Below are 14,811 nucleotides of genomic sequence, written 5' to 3' on the forward strand. Positions count from 1 at the left end.
TTGATGGATAACAGTTGAATATATATATGATAAACAGTTAATGGTTTTTGAAAACAGAAGAAGTGAAGATGGACAAAGGTCACATAGGTATCTGAAGAGTTTCACCGGGAATAATGCCCTTCAAATACCAGAAGAATGTTTTGAAAACAGAAAGAAGATTTTGAAAATACAGTTTTGAAAACAAGCTAAGAAGAGAAGGTTTTTGGGACTTACACTCTATTAGAGGCCCAGTACTTTACAGTACTGGGGTAAAAGCAATTGAAAATGATTTTGAATGATACAAGGTTTTTGTTGTTTGAAAACCCTAATCATTTGATTTATTTGGAGATTTGAAAACAGTTTTGAGAATTGACAAAAGTCAACTTAATTAAAGTAAAAATAAAGATTTTTTACTTAATTAAGACCTAAACAATTAGGGTTTTATCATAAACTTTATTTACAAAATGATTGGGTTGAAACAAAGTGAATATATGTATTTAAAGTATTTAAGAAAACACTTAAAACATACTATTTTAAACCTAATAAAAATATATGAAATAAATAATATTTTTATGATTTTTTTGATTATTCACAAAATAGGTATATTAAATGATAAGTGTGTGAAAAATGAAGTGAAAATAAATTAATTTGATAGGTTAAATAAATATGTGAAGTTTGTGAGAAAATGAAAGAAATTGTGTGTTAAAAAAATAGTTTTGGCCTTTGGAGGGTTTGAACCCACGCCCTCTAGGCCACACACTCAAAACAAACACCACTGAGCCAACGCGCGTGTGGTGATAGTGACTTGCCTTCATTTGGTTATGTTTCAAAACAAGTTGCAAATCCTTGAAAAATAAAAGAATCAAAAAGTCTGGGGCGAGGGGGACTCGAACCCCAGACTTGAGGCATGATGATACTAAGGGCGTATGGGAGGCCACTAGGGCAAGTTTGTTCAGTCGTTAAGGGAATGCCTATCATTAAAAATAAAATAAACTTTGCTCAGAGATTTGAAAAATGGCGCCACCCTCCATCTTCGTCTTCAACCTCAAGCTCCATCAATTCAAATTTCTGAACTCTCTCAACTCTCAACCATTTGCAATGATGTAAACATGAAACTTGCTCTAAATTCACTCACGATTCTAAATATGTAACTAACATGAATTAATATTAACTACATCTAACTAATTTACCAGAAATCGTGAAGAACCCTAAAATTTCAAAATCAAATTAAATGACTATACTGCAAGATAAATGGATGATGATAGAGGGTTTTCAATCCTCTGATGATGCTGAACAAGATAGAATAGAGCTATTTCACAAAGAGTACTTAAATTAGAGAAGTGAGGTTCAGGAACTTACCTCTGAAAATGGAGGTCGTGAGGATGATTGAGAGCACCTGGGCTTGAATGAATGATCTCAATAGCTTCCCTGAGACTCAATGATGCTAACTGAATGCTTGTTGGAGCTTGAATCCTCCTGAATTGCTCTATGGTCCTCCCTCGATTTCAGCTTCAAGTGAACATGGAGGGTGTTGATTCTTGAGTTACAGATGAGCTGCAGCCATCTGGTTAGCTTCACTATGACCTGAGGAATGTGCCTGGATGATTGGCTTGGCTCAGAACCTCCTGAATTACTCCATGGACCTCCAACTGCAAATGCTCCAAAGTGAGAGCAACAATGGTGTTCCTCCACTTACAGAAGTGATCCAGGTGCTTGGATCACCTCAAATGACCTCCCTTGAGATGTTAGAATGCTTACTTTCCAAAGATGAGCTCTGGTTTGAAGAAAACGATTCTTCTTGCCAAAGAACTTTGAAAAACAATAAGCATGAGAAGAGAAAGAGAAAGCAAGGAATTGAGTTGCTTTGGTGTGGTTTCTGAATGAGAATGAGGCCTCTATTTATAGGAAATTGGTTCAGAGTAATTGATCATAGTAAGCTTGCTTAATGAGGTGAGTTTGGTTTCTTAGCCATGAAGAAAGTTTGAAAATATCCCAAATGCAATGATGCATTTTCGGGCTAGCTTCCCCAACCATTGAACTTGCATGATCTTAGGGAACATTTCTGATTCAGAGGAGAGTTCTAATTGGCTTAGAGCAAGATTCCTTGATGATTCACCATTTGCCATAAATTCAAAAATGCAATCATTACATAATCACATGCCTTTGTTTTTGGGAATCTTCTCTAATCCTTATGCAATGATGAATTTGAATGTATGGCATGTCTTCAGATGTATTAGAGGTCGTGTAGCATCATTTAGTGAAGCAAAATGCACAAAATTGCAAAGTTTCAAATTGTACATGACCTATAATTTCACTTCATGAGGCCAACTTTGAACAAGCATAACTCCTAGCTCAAATTGAATTTGGAGAAGGTTGAACACAATTTGGAAAGCCCTAAACATCTACTTCAAATCATTAGTTTATGTCTTCTTCAGAATCATTTGGGAAATTTGTGAAAAATGAGCCCAAAGTTGGATGAAAACTAGGTTAAAACACTTAGAAAAATTTCTAAGTGTTTATGACCTAAACTTCAAAATTTCCAAAACTTCATAAATGGTTGATCTTTTGAAAAAAGTTCCTTTGTAAGATGTTGTTTTATTTTGCAAGATCTACAACTTTCATGTTGGAAGTTTTTTGAGTTGTGTAGGTGAAATTTTGAGTTCTCACCATGCCTTCAAAAACCCTAATTCCCGACTTTTCGCTCCTTGATGAATTTCTTTGAATTTCTTTGGTAAAATGACTTTGACATCCATATATTGATGATATTGATCTTTGAAAGTCATTTTTTGACCAAAAACCTTAAAAGTCAATGATGATCCTTCACAGTTGACTTTTTCCTGACAAAGTGAATTTTTGGGCTTTTGTGTAGAAACAAGATCTTTTCCTCAAATGAATGATGTAAATGGATTATATTGAGGTAGTAGAGATTCTTGAATCATGTCTTGAGTTTTGGATTCATGCCCTGATTAAAAGTCAACTATCTTGGTGAATTAGGTCAAAACCCTAATTTGTCGACCATGTGAAAATAATGACTGTAGACTTTGAATTGAAGTGTGATGTCCAGTAGATCTTGTAATATGAGTTATTTGAAGATGATTGATGTCTTTGAATGGTTCCCTGAGGCTTTTTAGGGTTTCCCAAAAGTGATCCCTGATTTTAGTCCTCGATAGGCTCAAAACCCTAGTCTGGTGACCTGAGTAAACCTGTACTCATATGACTGGATGTCTAATCAATCATAGATGAGAAAAGTGAAGTCTTTGAGCCTCATGATTGTATTAGGGACTAATCCTTGTATTGATTGATCCTTTGCCTGAGCTTTCTTGTCTTTGAGCATCCTCGATTGGATACCAGATGGAGAAGTGACTGCTCTGGGAACTTGTCTTGACCTGATGAAAAATCCTGAAGATATGCCATCTCAGGGGGGTCAAAAATTAGGGTATGACAAATGCAAACCATTGACAACTTGTTTATCCGCTTCACTTAATTTACGATAATTGGGAATCAAATGAATAAAACGTGCAGGAGTTAATTCATGGTTATGAGATGACTCAAATTTAGTAACTCTCCAAACCTTACGAACATAATCATAGGCTACTCGAAATCTAGCAAGACAGCCAGTTCGCATAGTTTGCCGATATTTATCCTCATTCTTCTTATTTTTTCTTTCACTCTTTCCTTCTTTATTGCAAAGTAATTGACGGACAACAATTTTCCTTTCATGATCGCGTACAACATCATCTTTCCTTACCGCAAATCCATGGAAATGCGCATATGTTATGTAAAATTGTATCGCTTCTTCCTCTGTGCTAAATTCCATAGCTCTTATATCTTCATCTGTAACTTCACTTAAACATTTATGACCATTACAATCCTCTTTCTCTAACGTATCTCTATCACTACCATCACCGTTAACACTGGTGAATTCCACCTCTTCACCGTCACTATCGAGATGCAAAGTTGATTCACTGTATGTAGACATTTTAAAATAAATCCTGAAATAAGAGAGGATAAAACAACATTGTTTCATACATAAATCATAGTATAACACAAAACACTAATATCAATTTATATTTTTCATGTTTTAATATATAATAAATCAAAAAGCAACACTAAAATTTAAGCCATCTATCTAAATACTTAAAATCAACTAAAGTTCTGTTCAATCACCATTGAGGATTATAGATAACAAATGAATGAATGAATGAATCACCACTTTAGTTTTTGGATATTATAAAGAATCTAAAAAAGTGATCTCTAGAAATTACAGTGTTTCTTAAAACAATTTTAAAACTAAGTTTATAGAACCAAAAGATTAACATAGCAGATGCCAATTTATACTCTATTTGAGTAAACATACATTTTAGTTAAGGTGACAGAATCATATAACTAATTATATATAAGTTATTTACATAATAACGATTTAATATAATTTGATTTCATAAATTGTCATGTAAAGTTTATATAATATAACTAAATGAGTTAAATAAGTAATTCCATCTTAATAAGAATGAATGATCTCTATAATTAAAAATCACCAATCACATTAATCTTCAAGGATAATTGCAAGACTAAATTGATCTATCAAAAATAAAAAATATTAACATGTTTTTATACTTTAAACTGCACAAATCATTTCAAGATTCTGATAATTTTAAAACCAAATTACCCGATATCTACACAATTTAATGAATAAAACAATGATTAACCCATAGTAATTAGACTGCATTATTTACCTTGAATCAAGATAAATGCAATTTCAATACCTAGATGTATCTCCCCATTCAATAAACACACTCCTTGTCGATAACATATAACACTTCTTTCTAAATAGATAATAATAATATTTCCCCTCCCCTATTTTTTTCTTATAAAATAACATTTTCGATTGTATATCATTTCTTCATATATAAGGGGCATGAGACACAAAGTCAAGTTAAATAAATATGGATAAGTTAACATTCATACCTGATACATATACGTTTGCAATTTCATGAGTCTTGCATACAGAAATTGCAGTACCTTCCTCGCGTCATAGGCAACAAAAAGGAAGAAGCTGATTTTCTACATTTACATTATAGTTTCAGCAAAACAATTTTTCTTAATTAAAATTCTTAGGCAACAAAGAAGGAAGAAGCTGATTTTCTACATTTACATTATAGTTTCAGCAAAACAATTTTTCTTAATTAAAATTCTTATACAATTTAAGCAGATGACATCAATGATAAAAATTCCAATCAAAATAATAATTAGCTCAAAGACAAATCTTAATTAAAAAAGCCAAAGACAAACATTGAAATAGAAAAGCCAAAGACAAACCTTAATATATAATAATTAACTCAAAAGAATATTTTCCTCATGTAATCATTCAAGATCTAATTGAAACGTGTGTATTGATCCTTATAATTTTAATCCTCGGGTACATATAGCTAGAACTTAACCGAAAAACACATCTCTGGAATATGAATCTAGGGACTTAAATTGATAAATTTAATATACTTTATAGACTAATTTGGTAAAATTCATATACTTGAAGAATTACTTATTAATTTTGTATACTTTATGTCTTTACTATTTCTAAATGTAAAGGTTGAACTTGTGAATTGTGAGGTTATTTACTGATAATAAAGAAGTAGAAGCAGATTAATTTTGAATTTGATAGACAAACAATCCATTATTCTATTTTTTCTAATTTGAAATAAGTACTTAAAGATTGAACTATTTGCAGGAAAAATTTTGTTTCAAACATTGGCACATGTCTGCCAGAACACTTATGTACCAACGTTATTTGGAAAAGAGTTTTTCTTTATCAGTAGGAATCGGGGTTTACGACACTCACACCCTGTGTATAACAATTACTTGTGTTGGATACCGATGGTATCTTCAAAAAAGTTTGATCAAAGGTCAATGAAATAGTGCCAAAAAAGCTATTACTTTCAAACAATTGACCATAAAAATAGTGTTGAAAGGAACTAGTTGCTTCAACAGTTAACATTTAATATTGCGGAGAATTACAAACATAAGTATAGAACTCATGATCAAAAACCTAATGAAAAAAATCCAGATGCCCGTGAATTCATCCAGCAAAATTGTTTGAACTTTAACAAATTCACATTAGAACTCTGTTCCAGGAATATTCGTATAAATTTTAACAAAAATTTCTGTGAGAATTCAATTTCTTATATGTAACACCCCACACATATTTGTCTAGAATAATATGCATAAAGTATCATATATGGTTCATAAGACAACAAATACATAATGTTTTGCAGCGGAAAGTAGAAGTGTACGAATACAAAAGCCGAATGTATCATGGCCAAAATACAAGTACATCATAATGGTACATGTCCAAAATACATAAACTAGCAAGCACGATAAGAACTAAAAGAAACATCCAAGCATCGCCAAGAGATCTAATCCATCTTTCCCTTACCGCGATCTTGCCTCGAACCACCTGAAAAATAAATAATTGGAATGGGATGAGATTACTAAATCTCAGTGAGTCCGCCTATCCTATTAGTCCACTCGGATCTAAAGGGAACATACAAAAATACACGAATCCACCATGGATTCGGGGTTACTCTCACTTCCGGTACAAGCACGGAGTAAACAAGCGACTCGTCCACCATTGGACTTGTCTCAAGCAAATACACATTGTATAGCAACCAAGTATGCAAAACCCGCATCCATAACGGGGAATCCAGAAGTACGTTAATACCACTAGACTAAGTTACTAACACACCCTCGGTGGGTTCACCCATGCCTATATGTCGAGAGACTTACACAAGCACCCTGCAAGAATGGTTAAACGGGTTCGCACAAGCCTACGAGGCTGCGAGGTGACCTTGCCTAAGAGGCGACACCGTCCCATTAACCATCTGTACGCACGTGGTGTTAACAGCAAGTGTAACACGCCGTCTCGACGCATGAGCCCATCCGGGTAGGAACCTAATGATGTAGCCTACATGGCATCATTAGAGATGGTTTACCTGTTATGCGTAGGCTTACTTAGCCGCATAACACCATCATACCGAGCACGCGAGTGTGTATACAGCAAGTGAGTAAAACGCCTCCAGGCCCTCACAAGCACACTGCAACGGTAGTTCAGGTATGTGCCTCTGGGATCCAAGATCAGGGCAGTCCCACAGACAACTCAAGGACCCGTGGTCCGAATCGTAACTTAGTACCTGGTCTACTTCGATTCAGCACACGTACATAAACAAGCACTAAAGCATACAATCACACAAACCCGATTGTTTAACCGAAACAATGGGCATTAATAGAATGATCATAATTCATCATAATATAGCATTCTTATTTCAGCATAGCATGGTAGTCAGAAACAATGAACTAATTCAGTCTAATTATACGCAAGTTGCATAGCATCAGTGTCGCACTTTAACTGAAGGTATGTCAGATACACCGGAAAATAATATTCCAACACCGATACTAATTTTCCTAGATAGTACACTCATTTAGCTTTCTAACGGTATATGGCACGCGTCAATCGGACGTACGAAGCGGGAGATATGAATTTCCCAAGTTACTGAATTTTTACCTCTGCGCCCAGTGTAACCGGTTACACCAGGACCCGTAACCGGTTACGGTCACGCAAAATGCCCAGATTGTCTGATTTTTAACAGCGTAACCGGTTACACCAAAACCCGTAACCGGTTACACTGAACCAGAACCATTTTTCTGAGTTTTATACAGTCCAAGACAGTCCCCAAAAGAGCTTCTAAAATAATCCCTACACTACCAACTCAGTTCCAACGAATTTAGGGTACACAACCACAATTAAAATCAGCAGTAGATGAGGAATTAATCAGAATCCAACAAGTATTAGCATTTGATTCATATATATTACTCACATTCCCAATTTCCCCAAATAAGAACCCTCACATGCAAACCCAAAGTTTCTATCTAAAGGACTCGCCTCAAAGAAGAAAGAAGATGGTGATGATGAAGATGCTGAAGCTAGAAGGTAGAAGCAAGGATTGGATCAAAATCTGTTGCATGCAAGAGCTTTGAACCAAGTTTGGGTCTTTCTCCTCCTCCTTTCCCTTCCCACGTTTTGTTTCTTCTTCCTCTACTAAACAAAATTCTGGTTTTTGGAAAGAAGAGAATGATCAACCAAACATGTCCCAAGTTATATTTAAGGGTGAAAATACTATTATGCCCCTCCTATTGCCACTAATAGGTTTAGTTAACACCATAAACCAATTAGTAGAAACATATATCATATTCATCCATCTTATTTCATACTAATCATATTAGCAAATATAAAGATTGAATAAATATAATATCGGGTATTACATTATAACAACTCAGATTGTAGTATAAATAAATACAAAATTCATTCAGAATTTAACAATTACCTTAAAATTTTGAGTAATTTCACAAATTGGTCAAAATCTTCTTATCTCCAGATTTTGTTGAAGTAACATTCAAAAGTTTTTGAACCTAAAATGATGTTGATCCTTCTAAAAATTTAAAAGAAAGAAATTATCAAAGAGTATAACTCTTTCTTGTCAAATAAATATATAAATATGATGAAGAAATACAGATGGTAGAAACCTAGAAGAAAGAGATGAAGATGCAGAGGAGAGAAAAGGATATAAAAGTCTTTTAGAAAAATATAACAGTAAAAATTTAAAAACATATATTATTAATAATGATTTATAAAAAAAATGGATGCCACATCACTTGGGTAAATTACCCATCCTTTTTTCAAGGCAACGAAGAAAAAACCTTATAAAATTATAAAGTCATTATTATGTTATGAATTTCAGAATTTTTGAATAATATTACTTTTTAAATTAAAGAAAATGACCATAGTATAAATTTATTAGAGTTTAAAATTCCACAAATATGACAAGTATAACATATTCAACATGTCCAAAAAAACCAATCTATACCAAAACCCATTGATCGTTATTGTCTTATGGAATAATCTCTTTATTTAGGCCCAATTTGCTTGTAGACCGACTCTTCTTTAGGTTGTCCTTTTCGAGGTTTGGTATCCCTATATCTCTTAATCAAAGCACATTACCCCCACACTCCTTGTACAATATATAGACAATACCTCTTATTCATAACACTTCGCCTCTACGCTCATTGTACATGGGGTTGTGTAATGTTAATTTTATTTTCATAGGGATATCAAACCTCGAAAAGGACAACCTATTGAAGAATCGGGCTATAAGAAATTTGGGCCTAAATAAAGAGATTATGCCATAAGACAATAATGATCGATGGGTTTTGGTATAGATTGGTTTTTTTGGACATGTTGAATATCTTATACTTGTTATATTTGTGGCCTTTTAAACTCTAATAAAAATATACTATGATAATTTTCTTTAATTTGCAAAGTAAGACTATTCAAGAACTCCGAAATTCATAACATAATAATTAATTTTTAATTTTAAGATCTTACACATGATCTTATAAAGACAAGTAAGACATTGTAATGACACAACAGTAAGGATGCGTCATGTAAAAAGGAATCATATGTGTATCTGTGAATGATAATACATGTGATAACAAAAGTGAATAAGCATACAATAGGACTTAGAAGTTAGTTACTCAATTAGTTAGTTACATCACAAAGTTAGTTAGTTAGTTTTCTCCATTCAATGCTAGCTATATAAACACTTTGTAACTGCTGTAACAAAATGAGATTGAATGTACTTCTTCTTTCTAGCTTCATCTTCTTTCTCATCACATGCATCCATGCTTATGGCTAAGTCAACAATAACTGCAACTCTTATTTGCGTGCATGGCTTGCATGTTCACATGGTATCATTGTCCTTGTGATCCTATTTTTTTCGTTGTGCATAGCTAGAGTTCAATCTCCCTCTGATTCTTTGTTTCATTGTTCCTTCCTCCTTTCTTTGATTCTGTTTTCATCACCATGTCGTCCCCTACATCTAGCCACTCCCTCCATGTTAGGATTTAGGTATTTTCTTACCATTATTGATAATAAAAGCATATTTACATGGATTTATCTCATGAGGCATAAATCAGAAACCTCTTATTTAGTACAATCCTTTGTCACTATGGTTAGAACTCAATTCAATAGCCAAGTTAAATGTGTCAGATCTGACAATGAACATGAGTTCAAATTAACTGCATTTTATTAGAAATATGGAATTTTACATCAAACTTCATGTGTTGGCACCCCTCAACAAAATGGAATTATTGAGAGGAAACATCAACACATCCTTGGCACCACTAGAGATCTTATTTTTCAAGCTAAATTACCTTCTATTTTTTGGGCTCATGCCGTTGGTTATTCTGTTCACATCAAAAATAGACTACCTACACTTTTCCTCAAACATAAATCACCTTATCAAGTCCTTCATAACACCTGACTTGACATGTCACATATCAAGGTCTTTGGTTCTTTGTGTTATGCTAGCACACTGAAATCAAATAGGAAGAAATTGGATCCGAGGTCCAGAAAATGTATTTACCTAGGATACAAACCAGGTGTCAAGGGTCATATACTTTTTGACTTGCACTGCAAGGCAAAATTCATCTCTAGGGATGTTAGCTTCTTTGAAAATCATTTTCCCTATAGCCATAGCTAGTCCTCTAGTCATAACAATAATCAGTCCTATATTCATAAGACACAGCAAAATCCCTCTCATTCCACTCAATCCCTTGATGATACTTTTGATCAAATCTTCCTGACTGAGCCTACCCTACCTAATACATCTCAATCTAGTTCCACCATATTACTTGAGTTTATGATTGAGTCCAATTCTCCTAATACTTCTCACATCAGTTCCAGCCATTTACCTGATCCTCGTGTCTTACCAAGTACCAGCCCTATCCTTGACACTAGCTCAGCCTTACCACCTACTCAATCTCATCCACCTGGCGCAGTCAGACAATCCTCTAGACATATCAAACCCCCTTCTTACCTCAAAGACTACCATTGTAATCTCATGTCAAACACGTTCACCAATTCAGCCGATGCCTCATCTTCTTCAACCTGTAAGTACCCTTTATCTTCTGTCCTTAATTATGATCTCGTATCTTTTGACCATAAGCATTTCATTTTGCATCTTTCATCCATACATGAACCTCCCAACTATGAGCAGGCTATTTGTGATGATAACTGGAAGAAGGCTATTAGAGCTGAGTTAGATGCTCTGATTAAAACCAAGACTTGGGATCTTGTGACATTACCTCCATAAAAGAAAGTTATTGGATGCAAGTGGGTATTCAAGGTGAAATTACATGATAATGGCACTGTGGAAAGGTACAAGGCATGATTGGTAGCCAAAGGTTTTACTCAAACTGAAGGCTTGGACTACACTGATACTTTCAGTCCAGTGGTAAAGATGACTACCATCAGGGTCCTTTTGGCCATTGCAGCTATTCAGAACTGACCCTTGTTTCACTTAGATGTAAATACAACATTTCTTCATGGTGACCTCCATGAAGAAGTATATATGAAGGTTCCTCCAGGTCTGGATTTACCTCACCTAAACCTTGTTTGCAAATTGTAGAGATCTCTTTATGGTTTGAAGCAGGCTAGCAGGCAATGGAATACCAAATTGTTAGATACTCTTATAAACTCTGGTTTCTTGCAATCTAACTCAGATTACTCTCTCTTCACTAAGCACACTACTCATGGTTTTACAATCATCTTGGTTTATGTGGATGATCTTGTACTTGGTCGTACTGATCATCACCAAATCCAACACATCAAAGCTCTTTTGGATACCAAGTTTAGCATTAAAGACCCGGGCACTTTGAAATATTTCCTTGGTTTTGAAGTTGCTCGAAGTAGTCATGGCATTTCCATTTGTCAAAGAAAGTATGCCCTTGATTTGATCAATGATTCAGGACTTCGTGGGGCCAAACCTTGTTCCACACCTATGCAACCTCACTTGCAGTTGCACAAATCCTTTGGAAATCCACTCTCTGAACCAACTGCATATAGGAGACTTCTAGGTCGCTTACTTTACCCAACTCATACTCGACTTGAGATTGCTTATGCTGTAAGCAAACTTTCCCAATTCCTTGATGCTTCTACAGACAAGCATATGTTGGCTGCCATTCACATCTTGAAATATCTCAAAAACAACCCTGGCCAAGGACTTCTTTTCAAATCCACCTCTTCACTTAAACTGACTGGATTCTCTTATTCAGACAGGGGTGCTTGCCCTGACACTCGAAGATCCATTTCTGGCACTTGTTTCTTTCTTGGTGATTCCTTAATCAGTTGGAAAAGTAAGAAGCAAGCTATGATTTCCAGATCCTCTTCTGAAGCTGAGTATCGGGCCTTAGCTCATGCCTCTTGTGAAGGTGTTTGGTTGTTGTCTCTCCCTAACGATTTCCAACTTTCCATTGCCTTGCCTATCATCTTATATTGTGACAACAAATCAGCAATGCACATTGTTGCTAATCCGACATTTCACGAAAGGACCAAGCATATTGAAATTGATTGTCATGTGGTTCGTGAAAGAGTCTTGAATGGAACAGTTCATCTCATGCCAGTCACCACTCAAGAACAAGTTGCGGACATCTTCACAAAGTCCTTACATCCTGGTCCTTTCTATCATTTGACCTCCAAACTTGGATTGATTGACATTCATTCCAGCTTGAGGGGGGCTGTGAATGATAATACATGTGATAACAAAAGTGAAGAAGCATACAATAGAACTTAGAAGTTAGTTACTCTATTAGTTAGTTACATCACAAAGTTAGTTAGTTAGTTTTCTCCATTCAATGCCAGCTATATAAAACTTTGTAACTGCGGTAACAAACTGAGATTGAATATACTTTTTCTTTCTAGATTCACCTTCTTTCTCATCACATGCATCCATGCTTATGGCTAAGTTAACAATGGCCGCCACTTTTATTTGCGTGCATGGCTTGCATGTTCACAGTATCAAATGCAATTACATTGTATGAATTAAAATTTTAATCTAAGTTACAAATCATTGTACTTCAATATTAAGAATAAAATAAAAATATTTCCAAAAATTTTCATCGTAATGCAAGAATATTATCATTTTGTCCCGTTTTATTTAGCATGAACAAAATAGATAGATAACAATAATAATTTTATTTGTATCAAATGTATCATTCAATGATGCAGGGTCATTATACTATGTAGCATGTTTCTAATAAAAATGTATCACATTAAAATTCTATTTTACGGTCCGATAATAACAACCACAAATGAAAATTTTATATTACACCGTAACTATTATAACTTGATCCCTTACGTTTTACAACAATGGATATATATATATATATATATATATATATATATATATATATATATATATATATATATATATATATATATATATATATATATATATATATATATATATATATATATATATATATATATATATATATATATATAAACTCATAAAATCTTGATTTTTTTTTAAAATTTATATAGTGAACAAGTGAGAGAAGAGAGAAAATCACCCCAAATTACATTTTAGAACACTATATATATAAACATGGTGTATAGTTTTGTACGAGAATGCTTCATTGTGACTATAGGTGATAAAATGGGCTCAACCTTGTGGTCTTTTAAACTCTAATAAAAGGTTACTATAATCATTTTCTTTAATTTACGGAGTAAGATAATTTATAAAACCCTAAATTCATAACCTAATAATGACTTTTCAATTTTAAATTCTTACATATTATCTTACAACGACAAATAAGGCATTATTATGATATGACACTAAGGATGCGTTATGTATAAAGGAACCATACATGTATTAAATGTATTTACATTGTATGAGCAGAGGCGGAGCTATAGCAGGACTACGGGTGGCCATGGCCACCTCGAACATTTCAAAATTTTCAATTTTTTTAGTGATATAAATTATTATAAGTTAATTAAATATATTTGTTTTGTTACATGTAAATTATCATATAGTAATACTAACACATCAGTTAGGTTTTTATTTTGCTAATCAGAGCTCTCGTGTTCGATCCATAGAAGACAATTTTGTAATTTTATGAATTTATTTCAAAAAGTGAGTCTCACACTTAGGTAAAATCTTTCATACGCTAACCAGCTACACTACAAGATACTTGGTTAAAATAAAAGAAAGGATTGTTATTTATTTAACTACTCTGTATGGTCCCCCAACAAAAGTTTTTTAGCTCCGCCACTGTGTATGAGTTAATTTTTTTTATAAACTAAGTTACAAACCAATGTATTTAAATATTAAGAATCAAATAAAAATTGAAATACGATTGTTTCAAAATTTTTATGACAATGCAAGAATATTATCACTTTGTCCCATTTTATTTAGCAGGAAAGAAAATCATAAATGCCAACAATAATAATTTTATTTGTATCAATAATATTATTTAACGATGCGTTATTATTAGTATACTATGTAACGAGTTTCTTATAAAAACTCATCACATTGAAATACTATTTTGATGTCCAATGATAACAATGAAATATTTCCATGACACGCTAACTATATATATATATATATATATATATATATATATATATATATATATATATATATATATATATATATATATATATATATATATATATATATACTTAAACTCTTAAAAATAGTTTTTTCTCATTTATTTAAAATTATATAGTGAACGAGTGAGAGGAGAGAGAAAATCACCCGAATAACATATTAGAACACTCTATAAATATCAATTTGATGTATATTTTCTTACGAGAATGATTCATCGTCACTAAGGGTGGTAAAACGGGTCTAACCTATTGTGCGTGTGCATTTTGCACGCACTTTATTTTTCGGAGGGTCAAGGTTTTAGGTCTTGCCCAATACCTCTTAATCAAAAGGGTTG

General features: G+C 33.5%; 1 protein-coding gene across 1 annotated transcript; it reads right to left on the reverse strand.

Moving 5' to 3' along the window:
• Positions 1–3,403: 3,403 nt before the first annotated feature.
• On the reverse strand, positions 3,404–3,958 carry LOC131630386 (putative protein FAR1-RELATED SEQUENCE 10). The gene has a single exon (XM_058901171.1). It carries the CDS (start codon positions 3,956–3,958, stop codon positions 3,404–3,406), a length of 555 nt encoding a protein of 184 aa, XP_058757154.1.
• Positions 3,959–14,811: the final 10,853 nt, after the last annotated feature.

This window comes from Vicia villosa, unplaced genomic scaffold (genome assembly GCF_029867415.1).
Source record: "Vicia villosa cultivar HV-30 ecotype Madison, WI unplaced genomic scaffold, Vvil1.0 ctg.000677F_1_1, whole genome shotgun sequence".
NCBI lineage: Eukaryota > Viridiplantae > Streptophyta > Magnoliopsida > Fabales > Fabaceae > Vicia > Vicia villosa.

What these genes read in the sequence shown, in the direction of transcription:
- LOC131630386 (XM_058901171.1), bottom strand. Translation starts at nt 3,958, where the DNA reads ATGTCTACATACAGTGAATCAACTTTGCATCTCGATAGTGACGGTGAA.